This window comes from Larus michahellis, chromosome 2 (genome assembly GCF_964199755.1).
Source record: "Larus michahellis chromosome 2, bLarMic1.1, whole genome shotgun sequence".
NCBI classification, from domain to species: Eukaryota; Metazoa; Chordata; class Aves; order Charadriiformes; family Laridae; genus Larus; species Larus michahellis.
Window position 1 is genome coordinate 91,479,573 of NC_133897.1, and position 26,065 is coordinate 91,505,637.

General features: G+C 41.9%; 2 protein-coding genes across 5 annotated transcripts; both read left to right on the forward strand.

Annotated features, from left to right (window-relative positions):
• Nucleotides 1–255: 255 nt before the first annotated feature.
• LOC141739284 (carboxymethylenebutenolidase homolog) lies at nt 256–15,968 on the forward strand. Of its 4 annotated transcripts, XM_074576211.1 has the most exons (7): nt 256–385; nt 5,721–5,940; nt 8,592–8,699; nt 12,352–12,494; nt 13,497–13,588; nt 14,269–14,483; nt 15,853–15,968. In XM_074576211.1, exons 2-6 carry the CDS (start codon nt 5,729–5,731, stop codon nt 14,446–14,448), a joined length of 735 nt encoding a protein of 244 aa, XP_074432312.1. In that variant the 5' UTR covers nt 256–385; nt 5,721–5,728; the 3' UTR covers nt 14,449–14,483; nt 15,853–15,968. The 4 variants fall into 4 exon arrangements, with proteins under 4 accessions (XP_074432312.1, XP_074432309.1, XP_074432311.1 ...); XM_074576208.1 differs by lacking the exon at nt 15,853–15,968 and having other exon boundaries at nt 14,269–15,576; XM_074576210.1 differs by lacking the exons at nt 256–385; nt 15,853–15,968 and adding an exon at nt 699–857 and having other exon boundaries at nt 14,269–15,576.
• A 1,268-nt stretch (nt 15,969–17,236) lies between these two features.
• Nucleotides 17,237–25,650, forward strand: LOC141739283 (carboxymethylenebutenolidase homolog). The gene is made up of 6 exons (XM_074576207.1): nt 17,237–17,719; nt 20,479–20,701; nt 21,513–21,620; nt 22,733–22,875; nt 24,056–24,147; nt 25,167–25,650. The coding sequence occupies exons 2-6, from the start codon at nt 20,487–20,489 to the stop codon at nt 25,344–25,346; spliced, it is 738 nt and encodes a 245-aa protein (XP_074432308.1). The 5' UTR covers nt 17,237–17,719; nt 20,479–20,486; the 3' UTR covers nt 25,347–25,650.
• Nucleotides 25,651–26,065: the final 415 nt, after the last annotated feature.

Here is a 26,065-nt window from a genome sequence, read left to right on the forward strand (position 1 = left end):
ATGTATGTGTTTTGTTTTTTAAGTACCTCCTTGGACATGTTTTGCGACCCCAGACCAGGTTTCAGGCGGCACTGGGGGGACCTGGAGAAGTGCCACCCATCGCCACACACACCTTTTTCAGTTGCAGGCCCCTACACTCCCCTCAGTGCCGGCCGGCAGCAGCGAGCAGGCCTCCCAGGGCCGCTAGGAATCTCCCGCCCCGGGAGCCTGCGGCCGTTTTCCGCCCAGCGGGGGTGAGGCGCCCGCGGGCGGGCACCGGCTGTTGCCCGGAGCCCTCCCCGCCCCGGATCCCGGCGGCCGGCGCCGCCCTTCGCAGGCCTGGCGCCGGGCTGGCCAGAGGCCGCGGGCGCGGCCCCGACACAGCGACGGCCCTCGGGCGTGACTGGTAACGGCTGCGCCCTCAGGGGCGGGGGAGCCGCCGCCGGCGACGGCATCGGCTCGGGGTGCCCGCGGAGGGGCACGGAGCGGGCCGCTCTTGGCGAGAAAGACGCTGGAAAGCGGGAGCGCGGCGGGCGGGGGCCGGCGGCTGCGGGCGGGGGGTCGAGGCGAGGCGAGGCTGGGGATTCGGGACGGCCGGGCTGGGGGGCTGAGGGAGCCCCGGCTGCTGCCGCTTTCGCGGGGCGGTGGGGGGGCCCTGTCGGGAGGGCGCAGGGGAAGGCGAGGCAGCAGCAGGCGTTGGGGGAAGCGCTGGGCTCTGAGGAGGGGAGGGTGTTTCACAACCAAGCTCTGGAGCAACCAGCCTAGAGAAGTGATGGCTTCTCCCTCTTCGGAGAGTTTCAGAACCCCTCAGGGTGGAGCCTTGAGCAGCACGGTCTGTCTTAGAAGCTGTCCTGGCCCATGGCGGGAGATTGGACAAGGTGACTTCCACGGGTGCCTTCAACCCTAAACCTCCTCCTCAGACCCCCAGAATCCCTGTGTTGAGGTGGTGCTTTCTGGCCAGTAACCTGAGTCCATGTTAGCCCATGTCCCCGGGTGGCCATACCAGGTCACTGGCTGTATCTGGTGTAGCCAAACATCCAGGTCCTGATCCTGCAGCATTCCCACATACCGCAAGGAGACCTCCAGGCCCTTGTCCCTGTGTGCCTTTGTGACCTCAGAAAAATCCTCTAAGAATTGTGGGTTTGTGAAGGCAGTGCCATACGTAACATCATTTTTGTAGGAGACGAGTGGCGAGTGTAATGAAGCTTTTGCTAATCAGAAAAGTACAAATTTGAGGGATCTGGGAAAGCAGTGGCTGCTGTAGGTTGTTGTGAACTGAAAAATGCAGTTGGGTTGTTGGTGTTAAAAACCTGTTTGAAGTGTGCTGGAAGTATGCATTGCATGCTCAACGGCTTTCTCCTGTTTGTTTTCCCAAATACTACACAGCTTATTAGAAATAAGCATTCAGTAAAGAGCCTCCTTAGATGAGGCTAACGAGCTGGGTGTTGTAGCTGTGGGGTAGCACGTGTGGGACGCAGCTGCAGGTTGTGTAAACAGCTTTTACAGAAGAGGTGTGAAAGCCTGCCTCTACTCTCCTCCAAACGTACTGAGCCCTGCATCATCAACGCTGGCACAGGGTGGCTCCAGCCATGCTGGGTGCAGATACAGGCTCTCCTGCTATTCACAACACGCGGCCATGGGTGCCGTAGCTTCTGAGGCCCCTGATAAATTGTCCCCAGGCGTGGTTGGTCGACCTTGGTGGTGGTGGATGCCCTGATTTCCTCCCTGTTCATTCTCTGCCCTCATCCCCCCTCCCCAGTGCGCAGGTGAGGAGTTTGCAGCCAACGTGTAAACTTTTCTCCAGGTCTTTAGAAGCCGAATCAAGGCAGGATTCCTCACACCTGTGGAAAGGGGAGGATAGTTTGCCTCGGGAGGAAGGAAGGAGGTATTTTCTGGGCATAACCCTTAGCTGCTCAGCCCAGACATAACTCTAGGCGAGATCCAATGCAGATTGCTATCGTAGCTAGCTTTTCAGTACTGCATTAAAATCACTATGTGTGACAGCTTCGCAGCCATCCTTGCTCTAGGAAATGTCCACAAGATGGGGCCCCTCTCCTTGATTGTCGTGAAGAGGCTTTTAGGGGGTTTGGCTCTAATTACAAAATCAACACTCTGAATGGTCCCTGTCAAATCCTGCGGTAATGGTACACCACTGTCAGAGGAAACCTGGCGTCCTACTAAGGGGGAAGCTGTAGCGAGCAAAGCTGCTGAATGTTGTCTCTGCGTGCAGCAAGGCGCTGTAGCCTGCTGGGTTATGATAGAAAGTGGAATGTCACCTCCTCCTTAGGACTCTCGAGTTCTTCAGAGGGAGCCCTCATTTGATACTACATTGTCACACCCCGCATTTTATTTTGCACTACTGCATGTTTATCGGTTTATCTCCTGTACATGGCAAAATCAGATTGCCTTGGGATATCATTAAAATTTGACAAGCCAGTGAATTGGAAGAAGCATGATTTGAATTGTACCCCGAGCGTATTCTGTTTATGCTTGCTCATCATGAGTAAGATCTTTTTTCTCATACAAACAAATATAAATGAAAGTATACTAAGCTGCCTAAGGGAATTTTAACTGACAAAAAGTATTAGTTCCAAAACGCTGAGTTAATCTCCTTGCAGTTCCCTGTTATTTAAACTTGATTGGCCAAATAGTGCAAAATCATATTAAAATGACTCAGCAAACTAAAACTCAATTGAGAGAGGAAGAACCTTAAGCAACCCAAATATATATCACTGAAGAAATAGCATTCAAAGAATAGCAACTAGTAAATCTGAACGTCTGTCATCCAAGCATCACCAGCGCTCGTTAAAGGTAGGAGAAGCCTCTGTTACAGTACTGACTCTCGTAGAGACCATTTTTTCCAGTTTTGTGTCTGGCACGCCTATCACTTGAGGATCAGAGCTTGCTGGGTGAGAAGACAGGGAGTTGCTGCCTTGATGACATGCCACAGAGGAAGCAGGAAAAGGGCTGATGAAGTGTTTCTGAGCAAGGAGAGGGAGGAAGGAGAAAGCACAGCAGTGTTTCAACCTAGGGCTGTTCTGAGGCTTGTTACCTGTTTCTGTGTTGATGCTGTAGCCCCAGGCTCACCACTGTGGGTGGGAGAAAAGCACAGGTGCTGTTGTGCTATGGCCGCAATATTAGAAGTTCACAGATTGTACTCTCTGCCTAAACTGGGTCTTACCAAAATTGTTTTACTATTTGGTGTTATTTTATAGAGGGGGCTTGTGTGATAGCCTAAATCTTGAAACTGGGAAGGGTAAATCAGGGCAACGGAAATGCCAGATCTGGCTGTAAATATATTGTGTGTGGGCTTGATAAAATGTGAAAAAGTGTCTAAAACTGTGATACTGTAAAGTATAACGAGCAGTTTTTTGAAAAGACATACAGCATTTTAAAATGGTGATGAAATTCACACTTCGTAAAGCTTTGAAAGAAAAGGCAAGAGATGTGGCACTGCAGCCGATTTCTTAGGTGGAGATCAAACCCGAGTAGATGATGTGTTAGAAGCTTTCACGTGCATCAGCCATAGACAAGTTTGAACTGTGTTTCATTTGAAGTTTCACAAATGCAAAGAGCCGATCTTGCCTACAAATGCAAAGAGCTGATCTAAACTGCATATACAATCAGATTCCTAGACTAACAACCTTCTGCTCCTTAGATTTGTCAGGATTGAATTACATATAGGTGAAAATTAGAATTAAATTAGTAAGCGACTTTAAAAATCCTGGGTTCCTGCAGTTTTTATTTAAATGTTTTTTATCTGTACCAGATAAATTCTGTGAGGTGTGGGGAGAGAAGTGTTTTGTTCATGGTCTGCTTAACGTTGTGTTAAACCCTTCTGTGAACTATTCTTACATACTTTTGAAAGTCTGCATCCAGGTCAGTTTAATTATTGTTTTTTAACAGGTATTCACTCTGTTGAAAGAAAGGTTACGCTGTGAATTTTGGCATGTGTGTAGGGATAGCCGCAGCAGTACAAGATGATGTACCCCTTTCTGTGAATAATTCTTAAACATTCTTTGAGGCATTACGTTTTTAAAAAAACTCATTGATGCAGCATGTTGGTTTTGTTTATTAAACCTTGGCAATACTGTTATTTTTGTTTAAACACAGCTTGTGTTTTAGCATATATTTTTAAACAGTTATTTTAAAAGAAACAAGTCTTAAATAGAAGCCAGATTTTGTCAGCTTACTGCTCAGATGAACTGCTTGTGAAGAAAAACTGTCAGCAAGCATGCTGATGATGGTAGGAGAGTTTTTCTAAGTCTGGTCAGTTATACGGAGTGCGTTTGAAGTCTCATGCCTTTGCTTTGCTTGAGATGTGGAAAAGATACTTCTGCTTCGATGTAATGCTGGCAAAGCTACAGTCAGTCTAACTGGCAAGTTAAACTCCAGCTGCATCTTTTGGAGATTATGTGGTGATCAATTGCAGAAGGTCGGGAGATGAGCTTTGTTCAAAAAAAACTGTTGAGAGATATCCTTAAAGGGGTCTAGTTCTTGGTGCTGGGAACCTCTCCATGGATCAGCCCAAAGCACGTTGTCCAGTGAAAAGAGCGTAACTGGTGCAAAGAGGCAGGATTTGGAATAATTCATTTTGTTGTTCCCTGTGTTTTCTTGTTTTGTTTCTAATACCATTTACCACGTTACGCACATTTGCAGCGGAGAAATTGAAGAGGGGAGAGAGTATTGGAAGTGTTTTAAAGGTCTTGACATCTGTTTGAATTAGTTAGGAAATCTAGAAGATATATTCCTAACAAAAAATAGTTAGGCATTGAAGAGTGGATTTGATTTTTATTGCCAATGTGCTGCATTTCATTTTAGTAAGGGGACCAGCCAGAGCGAGGAATATCGTTCCATTCTATGCACTTACATGGGAAGAGAGACTAGCTCTTGTTAATGAGCACACAGTGCCATTCTGACCGGTTGGGAGTGACAGCAGAGCTAGGCTAAACAGCTTCTCAGACTAGGGTAGAAAAAAGACTCTGTGTATGACCACCTACTGCTTGGTGGAGGGGGAAGAGTAGAGGGCACCAAAAGTTAGTTGGGTTTAAAAAGGTGTTCTACAGTGGCCTACGGTGCTACAGTGTGTAACTCAGAGAAAACCCTCTGCTGATTTACCTCCTTTGAGCTGATTTATTAGAACTTTCAGAGATGCCAGTTAATGATGGGTTCCCTGGGAAAGGGCTGTACACAGCACGGGATGCAAGGGACCAGTAAAGTGCATGTAGGCAGCAGCAGCATCCTTGGATTCCCCATGGGGGAAGGAAAAGGGGACATTCACAATGAAAACATGAAGAGAAGACGTCAGAAAAGCAGCATGCTGACAGTGGGGTCTCACAGGAGTTACCAGATGCCAGCCTGAGAGGAGGAGCTGTAAGACCACATGACATGAGGAATGGTTTGAAGCGCAGTTTGTGGGAATCCATCACATGCTGGATTGCTCCAGGCACAAAGCTGGGAATGGTGGACTGACGCAAGACCTTCTTCTGGCCTTACTGCACTCCTGGGTTATGCTGACTGACCTGGAATTCGTGAATATTTATGTTAACCAGAGAGGGCTGGTGTCAAGAGCCTGGTTGCAATAAACACCTGGAGCTTTCACTTCTAACCTTGCAGTGTCACATGGGTATTACTGGGTGTCTGGAGGGGACTGTGGGGACTGCATGAAGATAATGACCCATAATCACAGTTGTTGCTGCAAATCAATTATATTACTGTTTCTCCGTTTTGCTCTCCTGCAGGTTCCTAGATGGCTAACGAATTGAGGCCCTGCCCATGTGGTATTGGAGACAGGTTTGACTATGAGGGTTGCGGGCAGGAAGTACAAGTTGAGCACATCAAGGCGTACGTTTGCAAACCTGCCAGCACAGATAAAGCTGTGATTGTGATTCATGATATATTTGGATGGCAACTCCCAAACACCAGATACATGGCTGATATGCTTGCAGCTAATGGATACATGTAAGAAATCTTTTCTTCTCCAAGAAATTCCACTCTTTATGATTTCTAGCCTTACGTTGGAACTGTTATTGCCATACATGGGAGGAAGCTATTACCAGGGCAGTTTAAGTGATATATTTCCATAACACAAAACCACATTTCACATAGCTGTGAAATGTTGCAGAGTACAGCATGCTTCCTTCATACTTTGCTGTTTACGGAAGTGACTGCATACATAGAATGCACAGAATATTGAAAACACAATGCAGCAAAAAGTGATTCTGATAATTTTCCCAGCAATGTGAGATGGCTTTAAAAAATGGTGTTCTGAAACAGAATTGTGTATTCTGTTTTTAGAAGTCTTTTTAAAAATAAACAGTCATTCAAGCTAAATTATATGATGGGATTTGAAAAAATTGTTAGCAATATGAATGAATGTCATATTTTGAATATGATATTGAATATGTGGATATGAATGAACCATATGCATACATGGGGTATTAAATACAACCCCCTTTCCCCCGCAAATCTTTCACAGTCATTTTCAGTGCCCAGCAGCAGTTAAATTACAAAGTGCAGCAACATCTTACAATAACTGGGTATGCTGCAAGATACTCCATTTGCACTATACATTACAAACATTTATATAGGGTTGGAACTGGCCTGCAGTTCCAAAAAGAAAATCTCCACCTAATTCTGTAGTGGTCTAGTTTTGAGAGATGGTGCCTTTAATGCTTTCAGCCTGTGGAGCATGAGGGAAGTCAGATGTCAGCAGACAGTTGCCATGTGGATGAGATCTGTCTGTGGAGCTGAAAGAAGCTCTTATGTCTCTGTGAGAGATGCTTTGTGAGGATCAGGGTTTTCTGATACACTGGAACAATGAATTGGTCTGTAGTCTGCTCCTGGCTACTGTCTTTCCTGAGGACTTGGCCTCCCCTGTTCTGCTTAATGATTGGAAGTATGTTTGTCTTGTGACCAAATGCAATCGTTCTCAACATGAGACTGGACGTACACCTTTCATGCTGTGCAGGATACTGGCAAATTGCTAGTGTGACAGTGTGCTTCCTTATTACTGTAAGAGCCTGCTCAGTCAAAAGTACCCAGTGTCTGATGAATTGGTATTTCTCCACACTACCTTACTTCCTGTAATTTTTCCCTGTGATTCATGCCATGTCATACCTCTTTTTGTAATACCTACTTTCCCTCTACCTGTACTGCTAATACTGCAGCGGTCAAGGGAAGGCGGCTGGTGTTTCCATTGCTCTAGGCAGGAGGGGAGCTGAGAGTTTTCAGGCAGCAGTACCTGAGTGAAGAGAACCCATGTGCGTCTTCCCTGATTGCTTCAAGATGCTGCTGAATTGGTGCACCAGTGTTTATTGAGATGAAAATAGCTTGATTTTTTCCTAGTGCAGTATGGGATGAGGAGCTGTGAGAGCTGTATTTCAGAGACCACATTAAGATTGGTGGCTTGTAGTGTCTTGCCAGGCTAGTTTGAGAGGGGAAGAACCTGTTCTTCTATGCGGCCTTGGGAAGGTTCACTTTCAAAGCAATACATAGCCTTTCTGACACATAATTATCCAAAGGCTGTGCAATTTTGCCCAAATCTTTCCAAACACAAGTATGCTGTGGATGTCACTGTTTTTTTTAACAGGAATGATCAAACACAGAAAAAAAAAATAATGCTAGCAACATACTTTGGTCTGCTTTAGGCAAAACTGATCCAGTTGTTTCACAGTGATCTTTGAGGTACGTGCTGCGTGTCTGAGGAGGGAGAGAGCCAAAGGCATTTAATAAGTGAAAGATGATAGCAGTTTCCCACATTGCTTCCCTGTGGGCTGGGCTTGGGAGAACACAAAGGAGCATCTGGGGGCAACCTAGTGATAGCAGCCTCCAGGCTCCCTGCTTGTTTCCTACTGCATGAGGAGACTGTATTATCCACTGCTGACTGCACTGTCACAACTCAGCTTCTGGTAACGCAACAGAAGTCAGGGTTTGGGCACCCCCGTGATGCAGGAACTCTTTAGTACTGAGTGGACTCTTACGGTACTTCGCTTTTTTCCAGTCAACAAATGATATCTGTGATAAAACACTTCCCTTTCTTCCCACATGTTTTCCCTTCACTTGTTGTTTCCTGACCTCAGTCCACCAGGTGTGTGGGGTTTTTTTTCTAGCTCGTAAGTAAGCTCTGTAGTAACTACCTATTTCATGTAATTGTCTTTGTTTAAATGGAACCCATTGATGATGGATTTATGTTAAATGGTATTATGTTGTATGCAAAATCTAAAATTGTTGTAAGCAGGACCTAGTTTGATCATCCTTTACAATATAATCTGTTGGTTTACTGTTTATAATTTCAAATTATGTACTCAAAACAGGTAGAACACTAAGGATAAAAATATTTATATTTTCCAGATTTGTATCACAAACTGTATTATGTGGTTTAGTCATTGAAAAAAACCCTATATAGATACCTATAAATGTTTTCTAAATCTCATAGCATTTCTGTAAAGCAGTTAACAATGATGTTTAAAAACATTGCTTTCTCAGGAAAAAAGAAATCAAAACAAAATTATGGCTGGATAGAAATTTTCCATGCTATCAAGGGCCAAAAAAAATCTCAGTGTTTGATTAATTCATTCAGTTTTGATTTTTGTGTGTGTGTGTGTGTGCAGAGCCATCTGCCCAGACTTTTTTGCAGGAAAAGAACCTTGGAAACCTTCTGATGACTGGTCCAAGTTTGATGATTGGCTGAAAACTCGAGATGCCAGGAAAATAAACAAGTAAGATGTCAGGGAGCTGGATATCACATTGCCTCCTGCTGCTGTCAGATACTGTTTATTTATTTATTTATTTATTTTCCTTTGAGATTGGATGGAGCTAATGTATCAGTGGAGGTGGGCTTTTTTAGTCACTCCTTAGAAGTGGATGGAAACAGTGACCTTTTATTTTGCCTTGAACAGAATTCAAGGGCAACTGTCTCAGTAGTGGCTTATTTAAGAGTTTTGTTATCTGATGTTGATATCATAGGCTGCTAATTGCTTCCTCTGCTTCAAAAAGCATGGTTTAAAAATGACCAGTGACCCAAGCAGTGAGAAAGCATAATTCTCAGCTTGAGTCTCACCAAGTGCAACAGACTGATACTTTAAGATGTTGTATGGAAAGATGAAGAGAGTTTTTGATTGCGCCATTGTACTTACCCAACATGGTGTAACTGGCCCCAGGTAGTTGACGGCTGGATCATCTGTTGTCAGGGCCCAGTGAGGGCCGGTGGCTCCCTAGGGGAAAGGGTGCTGGGAGACAAGAAGAGTATAAGCTGTAAGTGCCAGGGCCCCATCCCATGGTACTCCATAAAGACGGGCAGGGCAGGCACCAGGATGACAGCTGGGGTCAGCCGAAGCAGGTCTGAGGTCAAGCTGGGAATGAGGAAATCGGGGGCAGGGTCAGGTCCTGAGACATTAACCAGTATCAGATACAGTCCAGTGATCACCAGGCAGGTCTGTAGTGATGGGGCAGGACCGAGGCCAAGCTGGGAAGTCAGGCTGTGGGTCCATGATCTGTACAGGGCTCTGGTCAACAGGGCCCATGGCCAGGCACAGGCATGGGTGGGACAGAGTGGGAGCTGTAGCTCAAGCACGGCCAAGTGGCAGAGCCTCAGCTTAAAAGCAACTCCCATGGAGAAAGAGGTTGTCAGCCCTTGCTGAGGCTGTGCCACAGTGCTGTCTGTGAGCCTCTCCCCATGGTCACTAGAGGGAACAGAGCAGCCCTCACCTGCACTATCTCTAGGTTGACCCTGGGTCCTGGCAGCAGACCCCTGGGGGAGGGAGGAGTGGATGTATTCAGGGCCCTGAGCACAGATTTGGCATGCAGCCTCCTCTTTTCACCGTGAAGAATTTTTTAGACCAAATTTTCTGTGATTTGAACTCACGGTGTCTTGGCCACCTTGAAAAAAAACCACGCTAACTTTGGACAACATGAGGCAAGAGTCCGCTGCTAGGACTTTAGTTATATTGCACAGCTACAAAGCAGTGGGAGAATAGAGCTGTTTGCTTCTACAACCTCGGAGTCAAACTCTTGATGTAGTAAAGGCCAAGAGAAAGGTACAAGCCTGCACTTACATGCAGAGTATATGTTCTTGTAGTTAGTGGGATCAAGGACTTCATTAGCTCCTAAAGATGTTATCCTGGCACCACTGCTGAGGAAACTGTATTGGTTCCAGTTTTGTACGGCTGTTGGTGTAACTATGTCCCTTTTCCTGCATTTTAGGATAGCTGATGGATAGCTGAGTTGTATTCAGCAGCGTTGGCGTTTTCTTGATAGCTTAGATTTCCTGGATGCACATCAGCCCATTTATATTAGAACATCATTTGGTTTCCTTAACTCATGCTTTCCTTCTAGTAATGGAGTATATGATACCTGTTTTAGATTTCTCTTGCAGATTTTGAAACAGACTTTACTGGCGTCTTCCTGAACTCTAGCAGTGTGTGCAGCACCTCTTGTTTTGCTCATTCCCGAGGGAATCTAACAGGTAGCTTAAGGGCTTCTTCCTCTACCTCAAAGGCAGACCATGTGGTCCAAATCATCGTGTCTCCTCGCAGCAGAAACACAACACCTCTGGAGACAAATATGCATTCTTCAGTATGCTGATAACACCTTGGGATTCTTTTGTTATTGCATGTGTCCTAGGCAGAGTGTTACAAAGCTGACTAGAAGGGACACTGACAGACAGTTTCCCAAATTTGACTAAAAACCAAACAAGATGAAACATTGGAAAGGGGGAAGAAGGAGGACAGCTGGAACAGGTGAAATAATAGGCAAATACCAACTGCTGCTCTTCATCAAAATGGTTTTGGTACTGTTTGTATACGAGGTGTGTGTTCTTGGGCTGTTGAACTCAGGCTGCTACAAAGGTCCTTTGCCAAGCAAAGATGTTTTCTTCTTTGTAACTTGGACTAGAGTCTTCTGGCCTCTAAATCCTGGTGTAGGGGTAATGCCCTGCAGCCATTTGGCTGATTGTATGATAAATGACCCTTAGGTCCTCAGTGAAGAAGTGTGTGTAGGGATTATTGAGAAACAGAAGGTAGTGCTTCACATGTGAAGCAGTCCTTGAGGAACACAGCTCAGGCAGTGATCTGTGGCCTGTTGTGACTTCCAGTTAGCTTTGAATTTAAGCTGTTGGTTAGTTTTAACTTGTTAATGTTAGCAAGTAAAATCTCCTGTTGTTTTGGTCCTGCCCCAAAGAGATCATGTCTTCCTCTCCTGTGTGCAACACTGCCCGAGCATTTATCAGCAAAGACCTGTCACTAGCAGAGGTGCTGTGCTGCCTTAATAACACAGAAGGAAGCTGTTGGCAAGACCATACTGAGAAGGGGTCAATTAGAAACTAAACTAATCAGCTTCCTGGGAGAGCAAATATCTGTCTTGGACTGTTGGCATTGGCTACACTGAAGGTTGCTAGGCTTAGGTATTTGGTGAGAAGGTTATGAGAGACATAACTGAATCATTTCCAGAGGGCTTCTGTCTCAGAGGGTTCAGTTGTCGTGGAAACTTTTTTAGTTTGGAATCTGTCCCCTCTCTGCTGCAATGGGAAGGAAGGGTTGGGCCCTGCCTGGCATTTATTGCAGGCAATTCACATGTTTCAAGTGTCAGCTCCAGTGAAGAAAGAATTTTTTGGCACTTAATTTGCTTCTGTGTTTGTTTGTGTGTTAGAGAATATTGCGGTATTTGCGAGGCTGATGTATTGGCAGCATATATAGCTTGCGTGCCCCAGGGGTAAGGAACTGGGTCTGAAAAAATGGTCTTGAGGTGATATAAAAGACTTAACTGCTACCTCTCTCCCACCAATACTTTCTCTTTACTGCCTCTGCATGGTGAGACCTGCTGCAGGGGTAGATGGGTGTTTTCAGAATACAGCATCTGGTCAAGGTATATTTCAAGCTACATTGTAAATTCTGAAAACGTCTACCATGTTTGTCACATTGACTTTCCTGCAGCAAATATTTCAGATGCTAATTTACAGTTATTGTCAGCATTTTTACTCTCTAATGAATAGTATTGTCTAGAGAAGTTGTTATTACTTTTTCCATTTACATTTACAAAGCAAAAATTCATCCAGCTTCTCAGAGAATTTTATGCTTTTTAAATTCCTAGGCAGTTGTTTAATTAATCATCTACTTTCCATCCTTTAGGTTTCCTTCAATGTACGTTATTCATGTTGTGGTTTTATTTAATTTCATTCAGATATCTTTTTTTCTCTTTCTGATGATTTCAGATGAGCAATGCCTAATATTTGTCTGAAGTGATGATTTATTTAAAGTATGTGAAAGTAGCAGCATGATATGGGAACACTTAGATGCATCTCTACATTTTCTTTTCGTATTTTCAAATACTGGGTTTACTTTGGGTGCATAATTTGCATTTGCTTATATGTTCCAGAGAAGCTGATGCAGTCCTGAAATATCTAAAGGAACAGTGTGGTGCAAAGAAATTAGGGGTCGTTGGTTTTTGCTGGGGTGGTGTTGCTGTACATCACCTGATGATGACGTACCCGGAATTGAAGGCTGGTGTATCTCTCTATGGTAGGTAAATACAAAGATGTAATATAAGCTTATGTACTTGATCTAGCATTATTTCTAAAAATCAGGCTGTCAGATGATGAAGACATATTTTGCATGGGAATGGTTCAAATCTGCACCAAGGGAGGTTTAAACTGGACATTAGGAAGCATTTCTTTACGGAGAGGTTGGTCACACACTGGAAAAGGCTTCCTAGAGAGGTGGTCGATGCCCCAAGCCTGTCAGTGTTTAAAAGGTATTTGAACAATGCCCTTAATAACATGCTTTAACCTTTGGTTTGTCCTGAATTGGTCAGGCAGTTGGACTAGGTGACCATTGTAGGTCCCTTCCAACTGAAATAGTATAGACGATGCGATGCGATTCTATGCTATTCTATGCTATTCCCAGCAGATATTATGCAAAGAAGATGGTGGTGTGGATATTTGTTCCTAGTTTCAGAATGGGTCATAGCAGTCATGTGTTTATTTCAGGTCTGGACAGACAGACATGTCCTTTGGTCACCTTCCGAATTTAGCTCCCTTTTCCTGTTTACTACTGCTCTGCACGCTGCAGAGCTAGAACTTCAGGGAGTGTTATTTTTGATCTGGCTACTCTGTAAAGTTAGGTTGTGGTTATTTTAACAGCAGCTTTCCTTTTATGCTCTGCTCAAGAAGCTGGGATAGGTAAGCTGCCCTTGCTAATGTTCTCAGAATGTAAATTTTGGTTTACTTACTAAAGTCTTAACTTTCCCAGTCAGTTCAGATGAACTTGAGGTTGTATGCCCAGAAAGCATCATCTTATTAATACAGATATTCAGTCTTTATATTAAGAAACTGGCTTAAATAGAGTTTTAATCTAGGAGGGTATTCTAGGAGCCATGGTTACAGTGGCTTGAAAGTAAAAATGGTATTTATCATTACATATTGCTTGAGACATGAAAACTTTTCACTGCAGAAGCAGAGTGCTATACTTGAATTTGTATTTCACCTTAAAAGTCAATTGAAGAGGCTTTTTGTTTCTTTTTAGGACTAATCAAGAATTCTGATGATATATCCAATCTCCTGAACCCCACGTTTTTCATTTTTGCTGAAAAAGATGATTTCATTCCTCTTCATCAAGTATGCTAATAACCTCCGTCTTCTTTCATTTCTGCATGTTTAAATTTCCATCCTGAATTGGGAGTCAGAACTCAGCCTCATAATAGTGCTTCAAGGTCAAAAAAATAAGCTGAAAAATGGACCTAGGCATAGAAGGGATGATGTAACCTAGGCAAAGAATGAAAGCTAGATATATTACTTCTTTCCTAAGTCTGTCTCTTTTGTAAAAGTGTGGCTAGTAACCCAAGTAACAAAGTTTTATCAAAATCACATTGCTGTTTTGGAGTACCCTGCTCTGGGAGCTATCCTTTGCAGTATGACTTTGTTTTCTATCGATCCTAGGAACCCAGAACCAGTGTAGGAACCACCAAATTGCATCCCTAGGTGTCTGTTAGAAGCTTTTTGTTCAGTTGTAGTGTATTTAGCATTGTCATATATTTCACATGTAGGAAATACTTATGTTATATCCATATCTTTGTGGATTCTTGGACCTGCCTTTGTATTTTCACAAATTTTCTAGACCCTTACTGCAGAGGTGTTTTTTCTTTATATAATTTTACTTTTTGGTGTGCCCATATGGAGCTTAGTTATTAGAGTCTAGCCTGAATGATAAATTCTGAGGTGAATTCTGAATAAAATGAGGAGTGTCAGCATGGAATATGGTTACATTAATATAGCTATTACTATGCTCTATATTACAGGTCACCCTGCTGGAGCAGAAGCTAAAGAAAAATTGTAAAGTCGATTATGAAGTTAAAATTTACCCTGGACAAACTCATGGTTTTGTACATCGCAAAAGAGAAGATATCAATCCTCAGGATAAGCCTTATATTGAGGAGGGAAGAAAGGATATGATCAACTGGCTGAATAAATATGTTTAATAGAAGAGCAAGCAACTTAATTTGAACACAATTATGTAATACACTGGAGATTTTTGATAACACATTTTAGAAAATTGGAGGGAGAGTTTTTTGGAATATTTTAGATTTTTTTTGTCAGCAGGTTCTAATTGATACTTTTATATTATGTTCTTTTGAAGAAGTCTCGTATTTCAGTTCCTTGAGGTTTATCTGAATCCTTGAAATAATTTAGACTAATAGTAAATCAGTCTATTTGTGTGTTATGGCCACTGTTCATCTAAGTTCTGCATAAATCACAAGCCCAAAATTTAGGGACACCAATACATTATGCGGTGAAGTTCATTTGGAGAGATTAGGCTTTTTTTACTTGTACCCTGGTGTCAGATGCGAAGTAAGTGGGCATATCTTGTTTCAAAATTTGCGGCTAAGGTTATTCATGCGGCGTAGTACTTTCTCAGATTACCTGTGAAACTCTGTAGATGACTTCCTGGTTAGTTCAGGAATTCAAAAATACAATGCAATCTGCAGACAGGGCATTTTAACGTGTGGCTTACAAACCATAGTTGCTGCTTAAGGAAGAAATGTTACATGTTTTTGCGTAATGTATCTTGTTGCATAATTTCTCCATCAATGATATGACAAAAATCTTCATGTTGTATCAGCTCAAGTTTGCATCTACCTTGGCACCCAGCCTCTGTCAGTGGCCAGCAGTAGCTGCGTAGGGAATTTCCCCTCTCACTCCGCATCCTGGCAGCCAGCCCTTCAGGGAATTCCTCAGCTGGATGTTGCCACTGGAGCAGTGTGTCGGATGGCCACTGATGGACCCTCTGGGTTTGCCAGTCCCTTTTTGAACCTGCTTGTAACGCCGACCTCTAGTGCACCCTATGACAGTGACTTCCACTGTTTAATTATGCCTCATGGGGAGAAAGGCTCGTTAAGTTCGTTAGTTTGAAACCAGCTGCCTAGTATCTTAACTGGGTGCTGGTGCTTCTAAAGTTAAAAGAAAAAGAAAAAGAAAAAAAATGTATGTCCCTTTTCACCTCAGTGCTACTGATAAAGACTGCTAAGTGATTTAATGGGAAGAAAATGTTATTTAGGAAAGCCTTAATTTTACTACTGACAAATTAAACTGATAGGCTATCAGAGAAATATACGTTGCAGTGCGTCATTTAAAAATAGTCAAAAATATGTATTAATCGTTTCTCTCTCAATGGGATTTTAATTTCTTTTGCTTTTTCCCATCCATGTTTTCCTCCTTTACGTGCTGCTAATGTCCCTCCATCTGTCCCATGGGCAGGTCTTCAGAGAATTCCAGCCTGCGACTGCTGATTAACTGTTGCTTTTCATATGATGCCATCTATATGCAATGTATTAATCCAGCTGTTACCTGGGTGATACAGCTCTCAAAACACATTTTTTTTTCAGGAGAAGGTGGCAGAGGTCTGGAAGTTTATTGTGCCTTAATTACCCCAGTGTAAAACCTGGATAACTCCCCGTTAATGGAGTTCCATTAGCCTGAGAAGGTCAGCTGATATGCAAGAGGACGATCAGGTCATGTATTTAGAGAGCAGCAGGCATTCATAGATAACTGCAGCGGCGTGCGTGCTGTAACACCACCGCTGTGACTAAGCAAAAAGAAAAAAACAAACAGAGATGCAGCATTTGTTCGAAGTTGAAAGGGTGGCTGCAAGTTACTACAAGTACAGCCACATCCTCATGATAAAACTGCAGGTCACTGAGGAAGAGCAGGAAGTGCGAGACGCAGACGAGGTGTGTGGTCACAGCACAAAGTGCAGCCAGCTGCACGTACAGAGATCACAAATGTGTTGAATTCAGTTTTGACTTCTAAGTAAAAAAAACCTGCATGGATTGCCTAGCAAGGAACACAGAAACAACAGGAAATCAAATTAAAAGTCATTTAATTTCTAAAATTTAATGTCAATATGAAGGTAAAGGGGAATAATCTTATGCATAAAGAATTTCTGGAGCCACATTACTGTGACTAAGGGAGGGGAAATGTGGTTAAGCAACTCCACTGGAGAGAAGGTTCTGCAAGCCTTGCTGTCATTTCTCTTTCCTAGGAATCATTTAAACTGCCAATTTTTCTTGCATTTATTTTACTGCTGTTCTTTGAAGTTGCTATGGAGTATCTGAGCTCCCTGTGTGTGGTAGTTTGTTGTTTGTCGTATACAAGTGGGAAAAGCCAAAAAAACCAAACCAAACCAAAAGGTTTGGGTTTTGAACCTTATGACTTCACTCTGGAATTCTTTGTTAGTTTTTTTTTTTTCATTTGTTTGACTGTATTTTAGGAATAGTAAATAAATAGCATCGACAAAGTTATTTAGAATATAGGAAAACAGTTTATGTATGAGGACTAAATTGTAAGGCTTGTTGCTTTCCCAAAGCAAAAGCGTGGTAGACTAACATGTACAGTTAGTGCGACTTTTTAGATGTGCCTCTGAGGAAATAGTGAATTTTGGATTGCTAATAATCCCAATAATCCAATAAAAAGAAAATTGGGAGAATGGGAGGGATACAAGGATCAGGCAGTCACTTTACTCCTAAAAGGGAAAAAAAGTACAGAATGTCCTGTGATAGTATAAAAATCTATCAGCATTTTAAATACTTACTGTAATGATACGTATAGCAGTCTACAAACTGTTACCTTTTTACATGTTATTTTCACTCCGAAAGAGAAAATATTGTTCCTATACTATATAAGCTTTGTCGTGTATAGAGCTTTGAAACCAGTGTCTCTACTTCACTCCCTCACCCTGCTGTTGACTTTAGATATGTCTTTTACCAATAGATGACTTGTCTAAGGAAATAATGATGCCAACGTAATGTTTACAAGTGATACTACCCCAACCTTCAAAAACAAAGAAACGCCCTTGAAGAAGAAGAAAAATTTGTCTAAATGAATTGCACAGCCAAGTCGACGTGTTTCCTAAGCTGAAAAGACAAGACCTCCAATGCTTAATGCTCTTCTGTGTAATTTAAAAAGAAAGTTTAGCACCTGGCTGTAGCAGAACTCCCCGCAGTAGCACACCCTGCCTGCACTGGCAATAAAAATAACGACTTAAAAAGAGGCTTTTAAAACTCCATGACTCGGCGGTATGCAAAGATAAAGGCAGTAACTTACGTAACTCTGATTTGAAGAAACCTGATCCCTGCTCTCACCCCTTCCATTGTATGAGTTAGCACTTTATTTGGGGATCGCGCTCAGTGGTGACTGTCCACCCTGAGCTCTTGCAACCTGCCTCTGCCATCTCGCACGCTTCCTGTGCTACAGGTATGTCTGGGGGTTGGTTAGGTGTTTTTTGTTTTTGTTTTTTTTTATTTAAATTCTACGGCTTTTCCTCCTGAGGAATGTTAAACAAGCGCACGCTGAGGTCTGACTCAGCATGTTTGGGGCACTTTCATTTTATCTATATACTCTTTAAAGAGTGCTTGCTCATTTAGATGCCATCAGGGTGCTGCTTTCTTCCCTAACTGCTTGAGGTGATGGCTCAGAAACCTTTTAGTGTCCCTCCTGAGGTGAGGAAGACCTCTCAGGAGGAAGACTCAGGAGAGTCTGGAAAGTGAGAGAGCTACACAGCAAGATCTTCATATTTTCCTGGTTGTGCGTTCAAGTTTCTGAAAACTGAAGTTAGTTTGGTCTTCAAATGGTCAAGTGCTTGCAGGTGGAAATGGAACAACAAGGCTGTGGGTTTACAGATCCTCCTAAAAAGAATAGCTTTGTTGGATGTTAAGCGAGGGGGAGTAATTCTTAAGGAATGTTTCAGTAGCATCTCAGAAATGTAAAAAGATACTATTTGCATGTAATGCATACTATGGCAAATGTAGAAACCCCAAAACGTTTTGGTTATGCTACAAAGCTTGCAAGTCTATATGGCTTATAAACCATACAAGCCAACACTACCCCTCGCCGGCTCGTGTCTGGAGCTCTTTTCCTCAGCTGCTAGAGCTGCATCTTTAAATATTTCATGGTTTACATTTGCTTTGCATTTTATCGGATAATGTGAAGTATTTGCAATTAAAGCCTTTAAGGATATACTCACTGGCCAAGGGCATTGCGTTTGCCTTTCTGGAGTTCTGAAATGCATGTTTCTTTAATATTCAGTCACTGGATTTGTTGTATTTTAGTCTAATCCAAAGGAAATAGTTTGTGGATGGAAAATTAGTTATCAACTCTTTCTGATTGTGTATTTAAACTGTGTTTTGTTTTACGTGCTCATCTATTAATTCATCCTTTCCCGGTAGACTTATTTTAAATTAAAAGTCCTATAGGTGAGACTAAGTGTGGGGAAAAACCACCTATGGGTGGGTGTGGCTTATTTAAAAAAAAAAAAAAGAAAAGTAGAGGATTAGTATAAATGTGTGCCCAGGGTTAATACAGCTTTCAAATAAGACACAGCTTGTCTTGAATTGATCTGTGAAAGTGAAATCTCCCAAGACCTTCAGCCCCAGCCCTGCTAATACTGCTTGGGATATTCTCAATTTTAAGGTCTGCAAATCCAGAACATCTCGGTCCCTGGTAATCCATGCAAATCTCCTGGCTGTAGGGCTCTTTCCTTGTTTGTGGTTTTTTTTTTTTTTCCCTAAAGCTGTCCCTTTAGTGCCACAACTATGGAAGCTGCACTAGTTCAGGGGCTGTTCAGTAACCTGCTTTTCCCCATTTCTCTCTGTCAGTATATTTGGCATAATCAAGTTTGAACATCCTTGTTTCTGTACTAGCAAAATTTTCCTGGTACACACAATTTATCGGTAGGGAATTTAGCTTTATCTAATTTCTCTCCACGTTCTTTGGAGATACTCTATGCATATTCAGATATGTTATTCGAGTCATTTTGCAGCAATATGCAGTCAGTTCACCCAGCTGGTTAACCTACGGTCAGTGGCATAAAATCATTAACTTGAAACCAAGGAGCTACGTAAATCTGTGTTAGATTCAGCTGGCATTTTTTGACCTTTGTGCATTACTTGTTTATTTTCATTTCAGCAATAGTTTGTAAAAAATTAACCATGCCCGACTGTTACCTTATTCATAAAACATTTGGCTCAATTTAAGGATTTTTTCCTTATGTTCAGTTTTCTTTTTTCCTGTCTTGGGGTTTGAATGCATTCCTTATTTAATATTCAATAAATATGATTTTCTACTCTGCCTTTCACTGGTATATTTTTACTGGCACCTTCCTTAAGTATCCTCCTTCAAAAGTCTGTAATATCTGATGGTAAAGCTGGCTTAGAAAAATTATTTCTTGACACTGGAAAGGTCAGCTATGGAATATTTTAAGTCTTTGGAAGAAAATATCACATTTAATCTAAGTGTAATTAGAGCTTTCTACACAGTAGCTGTGTGGGTTTTTTGGGTTTTCTTTTCTTCAAAATGCTAAGTCCTGTATTAAGCCTTTACGGTCTTTGCTAAAGAAAGTTTTGCATTCCTGACAAGGACATACTTGTGAAGAAGAGTGAAAGAACTGGCTTCATCACTATTTAAATAATTTGTGATGGTTGCCTGGCTGGTTGGACTTTATTTTTACTGTATTACTGTAGGGCATGGAAGCTCTAGTTATTTACCGAGTCCCTGCTGAAGAGTTTGTAACATAAGTAAATCTAACAAGATTATTATTTATAAAAAACAAGCCAATGGGTTTAGATTCATATTAGATATTAGGAAGAAATTCTTTACTGTGAGGGTGGTGAGGCACTGGAACAGGTTGCCCAGGGAAGCTGTGGATGCCCCATCCCTGGAAGTGTTCAAGGCCAGGCTGGATGGGGCTTTGAGCAGCCTGGTCTAGTGGGAGGTGTCCCTGCCCATGGCAGGGGGTTGGAACCAGATGGTCTTTAAGGTCCCTTCCAACCCAAACCATTCTATGATTCTATAATTCTATTGACCAATGTTGCATTTTAGATCTAACAGTAATCAGTGTGTTCACAATACTGTTGTAATGATTCAAAAATTCGATAACCTATGATACCGCTGTATTTTGATCTTTTTCAGTATGGTATGCTGGGATAGTCACAACTGAATATTTTTTTCTTCTTCAGTGTCCCACATGGCTAACGAATCGAGGCCCTGCCCGTGTGATATTGGAGACAGGTTTGACTATGGAGGCCGTGGGCAGGAAGTGCAAGTTGAGCACATCAAGGCGTACGTTTGCAAACCACCTGCTGGCACAGACAAAGCTGTGATTGTGATTCATGATATATTTGGATGGCAACTCCCAAACACCAGATACATGGCTGATATGCTTGCAGCTAATGGATACATGTAAGAAATACCGCTGTTTTCAAAGTGTATTTTTAAAAAGAAAGTTTGTTGAACCAACTATTTCCTTTTTTTACACAAACCATACAAACACAAATAATTTCATAGGGCTTCACTTACATGTTTCTCTGAAGAGTTTCCTGTTTGTTAAAACTGTGTGAGAAGTCTAAATTAGTTGAGTAGTCCTACCGTACTGAGATAGTAGGCAAGGACAAAAGAAGATAGGGGAAACAGCGAAAAATCTTATTCTGCATCTTTCATCCTCCATGAGCTCGAAGCAGCCTGTTTCCTTCCTCCCTCCCAACGTAGCATCTGTGCAACTTTGCTGTTACGGTAAAAATTTTAGAGAAGCTGAAAGTCATTCTGTGAAGGCAGAGTGTACCAGCTTGTGCAAAAGAAAGAAACAGGTTCTCAAATATATGAAAAGCATATTGGGTATCCTCTTTCCTGTGTTACTGGGTTAGCATTACTTCTAGCCCAAATGTACATACCATATCAGTTGTAGGGTTTTTTTTTGTTTGGTTGGTTTTTTTTTTTAATCTGGTAGAAAACCAGTAAGGATTTTCAACTGCCGTTAACAATTTGTTGAATTAATTAATAAATTTTAACAGGGCAAAATGCATTTGGAAGTTATGCTAAGGTTCCTCATTAGACATGGAAAAATAATGATGGTTACTTGTATGGTGCTTTGATGTAGATTAAATTCTATGCGTATTCAACATAATTAATTTTTTTGTATAGTATACACAGACTTCCCTTTAATCCTTTCTCAATATTATTTAATGGACATAAAATGTTTATATTTTTCTTGCAGAGCCATCTGCCCAGATTTTTTTGTGGGACAAGAAGCTTGGAAACCTTCTAATGACTGGGCGACTTTCAATGAGTGGCTGAAAACCCGAAACGCCGGCAAAATAGACAAGTACAACCATCGTTCCTTGTCCAGCGAGTGGACATCCTTCTTTCATAGGAATTTTTGTCTCAGTGAAGATGCAGGATTAGATCCTAGATTATTAATGGGTCAAATACAGCTAGATGTCCACAAACAGAAATTTCATGCAGCTCGTGGGTCAAGCTTATAGTAATGTGAGGGGTGATTTTTGGAGAAAAGTAGAACTTTGAACAAGAATAAAAGCACCCACTGTTTACCTGTGCAGAGAGTAGAAGTGAGATGAATGGCTCAAAAGAAAAGAACCGGCAAAGGCTAAAAAATGCAGCTCGCTCCTTCCACTGCAGTTTGATTCGGTTCCCACAGGCAGGTACAACTTCCATGATTTCAGACAGGGTGCAAACGTAGCCACCAGACACTATTTAACTAGGGAACATTGGTCCTGCTCCCTAGAAGATCCTGGCTAGTTCAAAGTGTACTAGTTTCCCATTCTTCTACCTATATTTTTCCCCATTTTTATCTGACATGTAGCTTGATTTCATGATGTTATTGCTGATTTTGAAACAACAGTTTCAAATTAACTTCCACAATTTAATGAAATATTTGTCTCCCCAATGAGAGATAGTTTGCCTATAGTCACGTTTGTGATAATGGGATGCTCTTGGCTGGCTGTGTTTCTCTTAAACTTTCCTTTCTGTTAGCCTATCAGAAACCTATTGCCATTTGTGAAATTAATCTGGCTGCTGTTTATAAAATCACCTTAGGTTCTAGTAACAGTGATCTAGGAAGACTGATTGTCCCCTGTGCCTTCTCCCCTGGAGTTTCTCTTGTATTTTAGAAACGAATAATAGTAAACTAGTGTTGCGGGTTGAGCCCAGCCAGCAGCCAAGCACCTGTACCGCTGCTCACTCAGTCCCCCCAAGATGGACAGGGGAGAGAACAGGGGGAACAAAAGAAAGAAAACTCATGGGTTGAGATAAAGACAGTTTGATAAGTGAAGGAAAGAGAAAAAACAGGAGTAATGCAAAGACATTCACTCACCACTTCCCACAGGCAGACTGATGCCCAGTCTCTGAGCAGCAGCCACCTTGGAGGCCAGGGGAACAGAGACAGAGCCTTAATTCACTTTCATTTACATGTCTCAGAGAAGTTGATGCCATCCTGAAGTATCTAAGTGAACAATGTGGTGCAAAGAAGATCGGTGTCATTGGGTTTTGCTGGGGTGGAGCAGCAGTACAACATCTGATGCTGAAAAATCCTCATTTAAAGACAGGGGTGTCCCTCTATGGTAAGTGTCAAATACCTATTGCGTTCTGAGTAGACGTGACTGGTGCAGGAACTTGTTCTGTGGGAGTATTGCTGTAACAAAATTCAGTGTGACATCTTATGGGAGAAGGTGATTTTATTATACAAAATCTTTAAGCAATTTAATTTTGCACACTCGCTTTTTCGCACTTAATCATAGCTAGCAAGATCTATGTATTCAAGTGGCACGGCCAGGATCGCTTCTGTGCAACATAGTGTACAAGGGACACCAAATGCCAAGGCCTCACGATGGCTCAGGTTCCTCTTGGCTAGTCATGACAAAATGGTTTCTGGGCACGTCTTTTATATCTTTTAGGAGTCAGCAGTTACCATGAGGTGGATCTTTGCCACAGTATCTTGCTTACCTCAGTCTGTGTAAGTCTTAGGACAGGCTGCTGCCCACCGTCTTGTTTTCATTGTTTGGAAAACCTGTTTGACACGCATGTCTGTACTCCATTCCCCTGTTGGGCTAACAGGGAAAGACATGGCAGTAGTGATATGCTGCAACCTTTTTGCTGTCCTTCTGTTAGTGTGCAGGGTCTTCTGCCAATGAATCATCTGGGCTGGGGGCTGCACAGGCTGCAGACCTTCAGGTCAGGACATGAACACATTATTCCTCAATGTTACTCCTGGCAGTGGCCCCTTGTTACGTGGCCAGGGTGGTAGCTAGTTAGAATTTACTTAAATTCAAATATATTTGAATAGTCACAATTGCAATATCAATTTGTTATTAATTTATATCAATATAAATATATGTACACTGAAGTCCTAACACTGTATCTGGAATGATGAATATTTACAATTATCTTAAAAATGGTCATGCCAGGCTGGAGGCAAGCAGCTCCGAAGTGTCAACCTTTCACAGGACCCTGTCTCTGACAGTGGTCAGAAGCAGATGCCCAAAGAAAACCACAAGAATGGGGCAAATGTAACAACTCTTCCCTGACCTTTTCAGGCAGAGCTGGTCTTTCTGTCTTTAAAGACATCCCAAATCCCAGGAAAGTCTCACAACAAAAGGGAATTTTAAGGAAAGCGGGTTTATTTCCATTACAAGCTGATCAGCTCTAACTGATCAGAATGTCTTTTATTTTGACGTTATAGCTTTGGTAGTGATTTAACCACTTTAGCGTGACTTCTTATCCAGGCCACTCCTTCTTCCCTAGGAGTGATCAGGTTCTTTGAGGACAGATCCAGTTTGCTTCATCCCACCTTCTTCATTTTTGCTGAAAAGGATGACCACATCCCATTGGAGCAGGTGAGTTTCCCATCAGAAATATTTGTCTTTTTAATGCTTTTCATGCTTGTTTTGTAATTTGATATTTAATTAAGAGAAAGTGGAAAACTAATTTGCCCTTTTCTTCCTCTTTCATTAACTCTTACAGTAGTTCTACACAAATTTGCGTTGTTTATCCCCAAATCAAAAAGTTTTACAGCGAGATGAAAAAATGGTTTCTGTTTCTGTGGCAAAATATGGATGATTTAGATATGAGAGTTCCTAGGAGGAAAAGGGCAAGAACCCAAAGGAAGACTTCTGTCAAGTTTAAGATAGGAGACCCTCTAGTCATACTGATGATGCATAAAATCAGCAGAAAGTCCCCACCTGTACCAGTGGAATTACTAGTTGCAGGAGAATTAAAAAATCCTGTGGCTATCCTTCTCCTTCTCCCACTGTCCTGCAGAGCTTCAACTTTCTGGTACTCTGTCAACAGCCTTCCTGGGGAGCATGGGTGGAGAATGACCAAAGAAAGATGATTATCCACCAAGGGGATCAAAAAGGAAGATACACTTTCAATGAGTGGTGTTGGCTTTAATTTCCCTGCCAAAAGTGTCAGTAGCTTTGAACTGCCAATTTTGTATCTGTGCCTCTCCTCCCTCAATTTCAAATTAATTCAAAATCTTGCCCCATTTTTTTTTTTTTTTTAATGAAGTCTATCAGCAGGAACTTGTACAGTGATCACTACATACTAACCTTCTCATGACACTGAGAAATAGGCGTTTTTACCTTTACAGGTATTATTACAGTAACCCGTAAACTTTTTTTAGTGGTTTTACAAAGTCACATGCTGTTATTCTACTGGAGAAAAAAGCCTAGTTAAATGAAGGAAGTGTAGTACCAGAAACACATTTGGGTATAAAATTAGTAGAAGAGAAAATGATGACAAGGACACACTGTGTCATCTCCAAGAGAAGTAAAAAACCAGGACGATCTGACAACTGTAAATGCATAACATGTTAAATCCATACTCGGCCAACATGGAACATTCTCTGTTGCAGGTCACCCTACTGGAGCAGAAGCTTAAACAAAACTGTAAAGTTGATTATAAAGTTAAAATTTACCCTGGACAGACGCACGGGTTTGTACATCGCAAAAGAGAAGATATCAATCCTCAAGATAAACCTTATATTGAGGAAGGAAGAAAGGATATGATCAACTGGCTGAATAAGTATCTTTAGCATAAGTAAATGCTCATAAAATAAATCCATTATTGTAGGAAATAAAAAAATAATACAGACTATATTGATTAAAATGTTCTTAAAACCATCAAAATGTTTTGGAAAACTCTTTTGCAATAACACTACTTATTTGCACTTATCTTCTAAGCAGATGCTTAGAAATGGCTTTTCAAATGCTGAAAACTATAATTGTAAAAAAGATTTATAAATTTGATCTTGCATATCTTAAAATTAGATTTCTAGAATCTGAAAGTTTCACTTTTTTATGTTAATGTCAATATAATAAAAAATCATTGAAACTCTGCCCATGCTTGAGAAATGCTCTCCTAAAAGCCATGTTTAGAGTTGTTGAGCTGTAAGATTTTAATCTCCAAGATTTTCCCCTTTGAGGTAAATATAGTTCTGATTTAAAGGCTGGGACATTTTCTTGGAAACAGAATATCCTAAAAAAAGGATCATAAAAAAAACCCTCCACAAATCCTTCCAGTATCATCAGGTTATTCTCTACTGTGATTTAATTAGGTATCCGGTTGGGTTAGGCACAGCCCATCCCCGGTGACTAGGGGAACATCCCTGTATTTCTGCTCCTTTGGTTCCCCTCAGTGTAATTCACAGTAATCGCATGGCGAGGTCTTGCCTGCGTCTGTCATGCTGAAGGAGCAGATGCGGCTAAAATCTGAACACAGCCCAATTTCCCCTCAGTGCAACACTTGTGAGCC

What these genes read in the sequence shown, in the direction of transcription:
- LOC141739284 (XM_074576211.1), top strand. Translation starts at nt 5,729, where the DNA reads ATGGCTAACGAATTGAGGCCCTGCCCATGTGGTATTGGAGACAGGTTT. An exon ending in CTTGCAGCTAATGGATACAT is followed by an intron (nt 5,941 to 8,591) that starts GTAAGAAATCTT and finishes GTGTGTGTGCAG; the next exon opens with AGCCATCTGCCCAGACTTTT. An exon ending in GATGCCAGGAAAATAAACAA is followed by an intron (nt 8,700 to 12,351) that starts GTAAGATGTCAG and finishes TATATGTTCCAG; the next exon opens with AGAAGCTGATGCAGTCCTGA.
- LOC141739283 (XM_074576207.1), top strand. Translation starts at nt 20,487, where the DNA reads ATGGCTAACGAATCGAGGCCCTGCCCGTGTGATATTGGAGACAGGTTT. An exon ending in CTTGCAGCTAATGGATACAT is followed by an intron (nt 20,702 to 21,512) that starts GTAAGAAATACC and finishes TTTTTCTTGCAG; the next exon opens with AGCCATCTGCCCAGATTTTT. An exon ending in ACCACATCCCATTGGAGCAG is followed by an intron (nt 24,148 to 25,166) that starts GTGAGTTTCCCA and finishes TCTCTGTTGCAG; the next exon opens with GTCACCCTACTGGAGCAGAA.